The 10,798-nt window shown below is 48.5% G+C and overlaps 1 protein-coding gene across 1 annotated transcript; it reads right to left on the bottom strand.

The window, feature by feature from the left end:
- Window positions 1-581: 581 nt before the first annotated feature.
- Window positions 582-1,471, bottom strand: LOC131497369 (histone H3.3A). Its single transcript, XM_058703588.1, has one exon. It carries the CDS (start codon window positions 1,367-1,369, stop codon window positions 959-961), a length of 411 nt encoding a protein of 136 aa, XP_058559571.1. The 5' UTR covers window positions 1,370-1,471; the 3' UTR covers window positions 582-958.
- Window positions 1,472-10,798: the final 9,327 nt, after the last annotated feature.

Raw genomic sequence — 10,798 nt, 5'->3', positions numbered from 1 at the left:
TAAATGAATAAACATTACAAAAAAAAAAAAAAAAGCCAGCACAAAGGAGCACAAGCTTGTAGTTCCATTTGCATAAGGTTCACAAAACAGGCACCACTGAACTAGAGCTGAAGGGCATGTGGGTCGTGGGCAAAGCCAAAAAGAGAAGAAAGGAAGAGGTTCCTATCAAGATTGTTCATTACATGGAGAGGGAAAGGTGGTAATCTGGGAGGAGGTATGAAGGAGGCTTCTGGGGTGCTAGAATCATCTATTTCCTTTCTTGACCTGGGGTATCCTGGTGTTTGCTTTAGGACAGTCCACTGAGATACAGAGGTTAGTTTTTTCCACTTTGTGCCTCTAGGATATATTTCAGAAAATTTGAAATGTTTACCGTAGATAATAGTGCTGGCAATATTTTATTTTATTTTATTTTATTTATTTATTTTTTTTTTACAGTTTAATGTATTTTAATAGCAAACTTACAGGAACAGCACAGAAGACAGACAACATTAAAAACATGTACTTGCATGTAGGACAACTCAGTTAGAAAAGTATAGTGAATGGATGGAATCTACCGTATGATAAAAATGCTACAAACACCATTTAGTTGCCGTCAATAAGAAATTTACTCGTTTTAAAAAAATCCAAATGCTGGCATTGTCCAGAAAAATTTAACAGGTTTATTTATAATTGTTATAAAGTTGAACTGCTGAAACGTGTTCACTGAAACATTTTGACTTGCATTAATGCTTTATGTCCCCGCATTTATATTAAAAATTCACACACGAATGAAAATGGAAAAACTGCCAATACCTGATTTCTGTCCCCGATTTTTCCATTTGCAATCATATACTTCGATACCTTTTGACCCCATGGAAAAAAAATATCTAACGTTCAGAACTACCAATAACAGGAAGAAGAGAAAAAAAATTTTTTTTTTTTTTTTAAAGAATGAAACGTTTTCCATCAGAGTGGATTCTTAAGCACGCTCTCCACGTATGCGGCGCGCTAGCTGGATGTCTTTTGGCATAATTGTTACACGTTTGGCATGGATAGCACACAGGTTGGTGTCTTCGAAGAGGCCCACCAGGTAGGCCTCGCTTGCCTCCTGCAAAGCACCGATAGCCGCGCTCTGGAAGCGCAGGTCTGTTTTGAAGTCCTGAGCAATTTCTCGCACCAGACGCTGGAAAGGAAGTTTGCGGATCAGAAGTTCAGTGGACTTCTGGTAACGTCTAATTTCGCGGAGTGCCACGGTACCAGGCCTGTAACGATGAGGTTTCTTCACCCCTCCAGTAGAGGGCGCACTCTTGCGAGCGGCTTTTGTAGCCAGTTGCTTCCTCGGTGCTTTACCCCCGGTCGATTTGCGGGCAGTCTGCTTTGTACGAGCCATGGTACTGAGACCTCCTCACTTACCCCCCTTCTCCTTCGGCTGGAGCTCGGCGAGCTAGAGGCGGCGCTGGCGTTAGCGAGCGACAGCGGCGCGGCGGCGGCTGCGAACCAATATTTTAAAATACAATATGCACAAAGAATTAGAAAATCCTTGGTTTGATTAGGTTACGTAATTAGGAGCAATTTTAATCTTGCATATCTGTGGTTATTTTAGCATGAGTTTAATTTAGTAAAGTAACTTTTAAGGGAATATCCTGGAACAAGCAGCGTTAGGAAAGGTAAATGATCTAGAATGAGCTGACCCTTGGGAAATACGCTCGAGAAAACGCAAAAGGATTTTTTAAGGTCTATTCAGAGGAGGGAAAGAAAGCAAGCCAAAGTGAGGCCAGAGCCCAGGGACTTTGATGTCATGCAAACAGATGACGGAGACAGAGCAGAACCACTCGGTTTTTATTTTGCTTCTGTCTTCATCCGGGAGAATGATCTTCCAGCTGGAAACGATGGAACAGATATCACCAAGATGGAATTAAAGCCCGGGATGAATGCGGAAACCAAAAACTTGCCGTTGTGATCACGGACTAGTCAACATAGTGAGGAATCGGAGGACTGGAGAGGAGGCGGAGGACAGAAGACAAGGAGATATAATGCTGGCTTCATGGATGGAGGGTCTAGTCAATGAGTGTTCCTGCCCCAAATCCAAAGCAAGGTATAAACAGGTCGTCTGTGGACATTTCTGGAGGCAGGTTGCTCCCTCGGAGCCTCCAGTGAATCAGCAAAAACAAGTCACCCAGACGGTTTCGTGTCACACATTTACGACATCAGATTGAACATGTCAAATGCCGCGCGTGTGGGGTGCAGACTGAGACTTGTATACATTTGACATGGTTCAGAATTCTCTAGAAGAATGGGGAAGCTACTTGCAGATGGAAAGTTATCCTGCTTTGGTGTCCTAAAATTCGACCGGGAAGACACCGTATCAGTGTGGACGGGCTAGGTCGTGCAACGCTAACAGCGTTATCCCAAATCAGCGGCTGCAGCGACAAGGCTCATTTCCCACCCATGCTGTAAGTCCGAGGCGTGTCCACAGGACCGTCTGCCCTGCCTTCTCCTCTGGGACCTGGGCTGAGGGGCAGCCCGCTGCAGCAGGAGGAGGGAGCACGGCGGGCCATGTCTTGGCACCGAAGGTGTCATGCCGGAGTGACAGTACAAATCTCAAAGTGGGACGCCCAAGACTGCTGTGTGTTGGCAAGATGAAAAGCGTGGGGTGTCCCGAGCTCCTGACCTCCACAGACGGTCTGCAGCCCTCTCGTGTGGCCGTGTAAGCTGATCCAGGCAAGGAGGACAAGAAGTGCCAACAGCTGGGCAGGGATCCAGCACTTTGGCACCTGAAAGCCTACAGTTTCCACCCCCCCAACCCCCCACTGGTTCCAGGGGCCATGGACCAGATGAGCCCAGGGCTGGGGATAAAGAGTGAGGGACGCAGATGCCAGGGGAGGGTGATATCTCCTGATGCCACCCTCCCCCCCCCCCCCCGCCACAAGGGATTGCCTGCCCTCCCCCGTCTCCAGTGCCTCTGCTCCTCTCCACTTCGGTTCTCCTCTTTCCCAGTTCCCAAATGACGTAAATCGGCCTTTACTTAGCATCGCCTTAATTCGCCTCTAATACCTCAGGAAACACCATAAACAAAAAACAACGTACAAACTCAAAAACAGAAACGGGTTTAAATATTTGCCAGTGTAAGCATATAAGTGGAATACCACTGCTTTTTAAAATCGCATTGTCGGGGCACCTGGGTGGCTCAGTCAGTTCACGGTTGTGTGAATTTGAGCCCCGCATCGGGCTCCGTGCTGACAGTGTAGGGCCTGCTTGGGATGCTATGTCTCTTCTCTCTCTGCCCCTCCCCGACTTGCTCTGTCTCTGTCTCTCTCAAAATAAATAAACTTTATAAAATAATTAACAGGAGCGCCCGGGTGGCTCGGTCGGCTAATTTGGCTCAGGTCATGATCTCACAGCTGGTGAGTTCAAGCCCCACGTCGGGCTCTGTGCTGACAGCTCAGAGCCTGGAGCCTGCTTCGGATTCTGTCTCATTCTCTCTCTGCCCCCCCTACCCCCCCACCCCACTCGTGCTCTGTCTCCCTGTCTCTCTACAATAAATAAGTGTAATAAAAAAATTTTAAAATTAAAAAAAAAAAAACCTATAGCTAACATCATACTTAATGGTGAGAAACTCCAAGCTTTCTCCCTAAGACCAGGTACAAGGCAAGGATGTCCCCTCTCGCCGCTCCTTATCAACACTGTGCAGGAAGTCCCTGCTAGCACAAGCCGGACAAGAAAAGGAAACAGAAAGTATACAGACGGGGAAGGAAGAAATAAAACGCGGTCATCAGGTGGTGACACAATGGTCTGCAGACGGGGGTGGGGCCTGCTGATGTGTGTGCCTGTGCTCTGGGCAGGCAAGGGCGTTCAGGACGAAATCCGCTTCAGAAGCCAGGAGGCTGACAGACCAGCACCCAGACAAGTGGATGGTACCAAGGACCACAGCCAACGTGATGCACTCACGGCCAAGGTGGCACTGGCATTTCCCCCAGAGCTACTGATGACGCGCTTGGAGTGTAAATTCACACGAGCAAGTTCACCCCTGGCTGTCCTCGGGCTGACATGCCAGGAAGCGCCTGCTTTCACAGAGCCCATCTGGCCCGAGAGGCCAATCGACTTTATTGCTGGCTTTGTAAGTCAGGGTCTAGCAGAGACACTGGACGAAAGAAGCACTTACCAAGCATGGCGAACATAGGAATACGAGTGTTTTCTAGATACGGCCATGTGTCTCCCTGTTCGCCCAAACTTCCGCTCTTCCAGCGAAGCCACACGTGGTGGGTTAACAAACTGCCGGGGCTCGAATCCAGACTCAGTCACCTTATGCGCCCTTGAGTTAGCTATGTGGCCTTTCTGGCCTCAGTTTCCCTAACTGTAAAATAATATTTCAGAGACTTGTGTTGAGATTTAAATTAGGTTAAATATGAAGGACTTAGGAAAGAGCTGGGTGTGGAGGAAGTACCCAGTAAATATTAAACATTGTGTTTATTGTAGATAGAGTACAATACTGTCACAATACAATACAATAATTTCAGGGGAGAATTTGCAAGTTAGCCAGAGTATCTTTGTAGGCAAACAGAAGGATGTGAGACCGGTTAATAGTAAAACCATATGAAATCGAGGAGAGCTGCAGAGAGGACAGATGAAGGAGTTAGTGTCACCTTCCAGTGATGAAAGAATGAGTGTCATGCTTTGAAGCAGGTATTTAGTGGTGTGCCTTAAATATTCAACTCAGAACAACAATAATGTGGGGGCGCCTGGGTGGCTCAGTCGGTTAAATGTCCGACTCTTGATTCCGGCTCAGGTTATGATCTCACGATTCGTGAGTTTGAGCCCCACACCAGGCTCTGCTCTGACAGTGCAGAGCCCACTTGGGATTCTCCCCCTCCCTCCGTTTCTCCCCTGCTGGTGTTCTCTCTCTCTCTCAAAATAAGAAGCGAACAAAAAAGAACATCAATAGTGTGATGCTTAAAATCAATAGGGAGAAAAAACTTATTCAATTCTGTTAACATCTGGGGGAAAAAAGGTAAGTTGGGACCTGGCCATGGTGTCGTGCTCTGAAATGAATTTGTAACAGACTGAATTAAATGTGAAACATGAATAACGATCTAGAAGATGATGTAGGTATGGAGACCCTTTTAAGCAGCGTGGGGCGTTTTGATTCCCCTTTCACTCGGTGAACCATTGGGAGCGTGGGGCCAGGACTGACTGGCACGGAGCCAGCATCTTGTGCTGAGTGCGGCTCCTACAAACTTTGTTCGTTGATTGATTTCACAGTCCACACACAATGTTACATTCATTTCAGGAGCACGACATAGTGGTTTGACAACTCTACACGGTGTGCTATGCTCACAAGTATAACTACCACCTGTCACTACACATCACTATCACAATACCATTGACTGCACTCCCTATGCTGTACCTTTTATCCCCGTGACTTATTCATTCCGTAACTGGAAGCTGGTATTTCCCATTTTGCCCATCCTTTCGCGATCCCTATATTTATTTTTTTTTTAATTTTGTAATGTTTATTTATTTTTGAGAGAGAGAGACAGAGCACGAGCCGGGGAGGGGCAGAGAGAGAGGGAGACACAGAATCCAAAGCAGGCTCCAGGCTCTGAGCTGTCAGCACAGAGCCTGACACGGGGCTTGAACCCACAAACCACAATATCATGTTGTGAGCTGAAGTCAGACACTTAACTGACTGAGCCACCCAGGTGCCCCTAAAATAAATTCTCTTTATTCTATTTTATTTTTTGAGAGAGATAGTGCGCAAGAGCAGGGGGGAGGCAGAGAGGGAGACAGAGGATATGAAGCAGGCTCCCACACTGACCATAGATAGCTGGACATGGGGTTTGAACCCACGAACCTTGAGATCACGACCTGAGCTGAAGTCAGATGCTTAAATCCACTGACCCACGCAGGCGGCCCCAAATTATTTCTTACATGTTTCTTCTCCAGCCATTTAAAATGGTGTTGTAAAGCAACACATACTGTGGGGACAAAGACCGTGATCTATTGACAAGTGAAAAGAACCAGTTCTAAAATGTTGACCCAATGTTTGAATATGTATAGAAAAACTGTAAGATTTTTTCCCAAGGGTAAACTCTCAGTAGCCCCATCGTTAAAAAAATAATTATCAGTACTGTATTGATTGTCATTAATTTTGTCCGTAGGAGTTCCTGTACAGAGGTCCTACCCAATAACCCAGAAATCTCTTTAAATTCTCACTGTTTTTCGTAATTACTGCTTTTTTGGGTATTCTATTATTATTGTTCATTTTAAAATATGCCTCCTACACTAGATGATCAATTCCTGGAAAAGCAAGGACAGCTGATCATGTTCAAGGTCTTAAACCTAAGAACGTTTACAGACTGTTCTTACTTAGGCCCCTGGGGTAGCCAGGACACCCAAGGAGGAACTGATGTCTGAAGGGCACCGAGGAGCCTCCTCCCAGGACAGGACAGTTCAGCGGAGCAGGGACTGCACGGTGAGGGTGTCCTTCCTCCCTCCCCTCCCTTCCCTGCACACCCTCCCGGTCACCTGACAGTTGGAACCAGGACTAGCAGGCTGTGATGGTCCAAGGTCCACTAGGGGAGGGATCAGCTAGGAAGGAATTCTGATCCTTTCGTTCTTTCAGAGATGGGCTAATCCTGGGAGGGGGTGGGCCCCTAGGATCCTCACCTGCCCCAGCGAGCCTCTGTCAAGACACTGCCAGCTGCTGAATTAAGGAACACAGGAAAAACGGGGCGCCTGGGTGGCTCAGTCGGTTAAGCATCCGACTTCAGCTCAGGTCATGATCTCGAGGTCTGTGGGTTCAAGTCCTGCATCGGGCTCTGTGCTGACAGCTTCCGAGCTGGAGCTCGGCCTGGAGCCTGGAGCCTGTCTCCCTCTCTCTCTGCCCCTCCCCCACTCACACTCTATCAGAAATGAATAAACGTTAAAAAAAAAAAAGAAAAGAAACACAGAAAATGTCCAAAGAGACCCATTTCCCACTTTCTGTCCCTCCCTCTACTCTTGCCCACAGCTACACCCAGCATATCCTGCCCCTCCTGGACCATCATCCCAGAGTATTCCCAAGTTTTTCGAGGCCACTGGCCTGTGTTTGCCTCTTAAGAGATCAGCCCAGTCATGCCCCATGTTACCTGAAGGCATGGGAGAGGCAGCCTTGAAGGCCGTGGAAAGAATGTGGGCTCCGTAGTCTGGTTTGACCAGATTTGCTTCTAGCAGCTTAACCTCCCTGAGCCTCAGGGTCCGAACCTGCAGAATGGTGGGAAAGGCCAAACCTCCATGATTGGACCTGGAAGCCCAGACCCGTCTCCCGCCAGTGTTTCTCAGCGAGGGCGCTGTCGGCATTTCGGCAGGCTGGGTCCTTGCTGCGAAGGACTGTCCTGTGTACTATGGGATACTGAACATCCCTGGCCCCGGCCCCTCGGTACCCCCAGTCACTGGGACAACCCAGATGCCCCAGGCATTTCAAACTGTCCCCTAAGCAAGCATTCCAGTCGGGAGACTCTAAACTCCTTGAAGGCAAGGACCAAAGACGGGTGTCCAATAGGGGCTCAGTATGACTTTGCTACTTTCATGGACTTTTCTTTTTAATTAAAAAAAAAAAAAAATCACCTCTGGGCAGCTATGTGATTAGGGTGCACAGTATGGCGTCCATGGGTCTTGCCCAGCCTGGCTGAGACCTGAGGACACAGGCCAGGCATGGCAGCCGCTGGGGCAGACAGACTGCCACCATCTTATAAATTCTAGAGCCCAGCTCAGTGGGACTTGGCCAATGGAATCCTATGGCGGGTTGAGGTGCCAGAAAGGGGGTGCCACAACCCAGGGTGACATTACAGAAACTTCAGGGCAGAGTGATAGGACATTCGCGGTCAGACAGGCCTGACTCCAGGCCCAATAACCTGCCCTCCCTTGCCCCCAGCCCACATGCTCCAGGCTCCTTGGGCCTGCACAGAGAGGGCTGATGGTCATATCCACTCTGTGGCCTCCTTAGGACATGCCAGCTCGTAGGGATGCACTTAGCATAGGCTCCTAGGGCATGACGCCTCACCCCTCCGGGCCTGTTCCTGTAAATAAGAATCATCGCGGTCACGATGAAATCACATAGTATATCCAGAGACCCCGGGGGTGTTCACTGCCCTCCCTTCCTACCAACAGTGGGTAGGTGCATCAGAAAACCCTGGGCTGCAGGCCACAGCTACACTTCAAGTGGGTCATCTCACCTCTTTGAATATACCACATAAACAGAATAACTCTTGCTGACCTTCCTACCTCCCAGGAGCTGTTGTGACAATCAAATGAGCTAATGGCTGGAAACATTTTCGCAAACTCCCAAGCCGGCACACCCTCCGCTCTACGCGCACCGCACCCCTCTGGCCCGGAACCCTAACATGATGGTCCAGGAGGTGAGCAACGCCTTCCAATCCATTCCTAGTCAGTCCCTGGGGGGAGACAGCTCACTGGCTTCCAGTCACTCTCGGGGAGTTTGGAATTGCACATGTGTTCAATAATCTCGTTTCCTTCAACCAGAGGCTTTTTTTTTTCTTAGCTATGCAAAAATTCGGGGCTTCCCCCCCGCCCCCCCACTTTGTCATTTCTCTCCTTCTGTGTGTGTGTTTTCCGTCCCTGAGGATAGGAGACCCCTTGGCAAAGCAAGGATCTGTCCTCTGGACGCATCACCTTCCCGCCACCCCCTCCTCATGCCCAACAAGGCTGGCAGGCAGGCCAGAGTGCTGTGTAAACGGATTGCTTTGGTCCACAAGCGCAGGCCCCTGGCAAGCAGAGCTGGAGACCCCAAGGCTGATAGGAGCAAGCGGCATTTGTAAGGGAGGGTCCATACATCTGCAACCAGGAAAGAGGATTTTTTTTCCCTCAATTCACTTAATTAGAAACACATCCCTAAGCCAGTTGGCTAACACACCTTGGAAAACATAGTCCAGCCCCGCTGAACTGGTGGCCCAAAGGTCCTGCCAATCTTTGAGTTCCTTCTTGCCCAGAGGCCATGGGTGGGGACTCCCCAGATAAAAGCCACTCCCTCCAAAGGGGATTTAAAACCAGAAGTATCTCTGCCTCCTGCCCTCTTAAAGGCTGAACCCAAAACTCGGACAGCTTTGATTGATGTGGCTTCACCCTACCGTGCTGTCCTGACCACTCACCACTTCCCAGGAGTTGAACCCCATAGGCCATCCCGAGATCTCTTCTTCCAGGAAGTCTGTCTGACCCACACCCTGCCTGATCCCCAGTTGCCGGTGGGCATTTTGTCCCCTAAAATCCCAGGATCCCACGCTCTGTGGTCTGCAGACTTCCTATGCTTTCAAATATTTACCTGGGCCCTTTGCTCATCCATGCTGCCCTCCTAGAACCATGAACTTGTATGAGACAGACAGTCGTGCTCTTTGTCATAGACCCACAATGCCAGTACAGAGCTGCCCCCAGAGTGAATGGCCAAAAAGTCAGGCTTCGTCTCCCTTCTCCTCAACTTGGCCACCACCTTCTGGCTGTGCGGCGGCGGAAGGTTCCTTTAAGAACAAGACTCAAGGGGCGCCTGGGTGGCGCAGTCGGTTAAGCGTCCGACTTCAGCCAGGTCACGATCTCGCGGTCCGTGAGTTCGAGCCCCGCGTCAGGCTCTGGGCTGATGGCTCGGAGCCTGGAGCCTGTTTCCGATTCTGTGTCTCCCTCTCTCTCTGCCCCTCCCCCGTTCATGCTCTGTCTCTCTCTGTCCCAAAAATAAATAAAAAACGTTGAAAAAAAAAAATTAAAAAAAAAAAAAAAAAAAAGAACAAGACTCAAATCTCACCTCCACCACTTGCCGCATTCCTGATGCATCTACAGCATCTAGCACAGGGCTGGGCGCATAGTAGGTGCTCAAATATTTAAATGTTTGTGGGATTGATGTGTAATAGGACTGAACACATATTCACACTACCCTCAGGTTTGTGAAGGAAATTTCACTTCTTTCTTTGCAACTGATGTGCATTTCTTATGAGCTCTCTAGGGATCCAGGCCAGCTCAGACTTACCAAAGATACTGCATCCCACTTAAATGGTGGCCACATGGCCACTAGCTGGGGGTTCTCAGGGTCCCCACACCTACTTGCGCATTCTTTTTTTTTTTTTTTTAATTTTTTTAAATGTTTATCCATTTTTGAGAGACAGAAACAGAGCACAAGCAGGGGAGGGGCAGAGAGAGAATGAGACACAGAATCGGAAGCAGGCTCCAGGCTCCGAGCTGTCAGTGCAGAGCCCGACGTGGGGCTCAAACCCACAGACCGTGAGATCATGACCTGAGCCAAAGTCAGCGCTCAACCAACTGAGCCACCCAGGCGCCCCTCTTCCTGTGCATTCTTATCCTTTTGTTTAACAAAATCCCTTGGGACCGGAACAGGTAATATTCTCTGCATTCTGTCTGCCCTCTGCCCCAGAACGGTGAGGCCCGAGTCTACCTGCCCCCAGAGAAAGCAATCATGGGTCCTCCATGCTAGATGCTTCCTATGCCAGAAAAATTGAGAAAAACTTGCTCTCTACCATGCCTTCTCTTAAGCTTATTATCTTGTTATAGGTTCAGGTAAAAATCTAACCGGACAAGGTTGCACAGTGACTGTTGTTCCAGCAGATATCTACTGTCCCCTGAAACGGGGACATCCTCAACGGGTGAGAAACCTCACCGCAACAAGATGTATAGGTGTGGAAATACATATGGAAAAATTTTATGTATTAAAAAATTCATATATATATATGAGCTCATATATATATATATATATATATATATATATATATATATGAATTTATATATAAAAATATTTTGGGGTGCCTGGGTGGTTCAGTCGGTT

This window comes from Neofelis nebulosa, chromosome 16 (genome assembly GCF_028018385.1).
Source record: "Neofelis nebulosa isolate mNeoNeb1 chromosome 16, mNeoNeb1.pri, whole genome shotgun sequence".
In the NCBI taxonomy this organism is placed as follows: Eukaryota; Metazoa; Chordata; class Mammalia; order Carnivora; family Felidae; genus Neofelis; species Neofelis nebulosa.
This window is presented reverse-complemented; position numbering and strand designations above follow the sequence as displayed.

Excerpts from the sequence above, each read along its gene's own strand:
- LOC131497369 (XM_058703588.1), bottom strand. The coding sequence starts at position 1,369 with ATGGCTCGTACAAAGCAGACTGCCCGCAAATCGACCGGGGGTAAAGCA.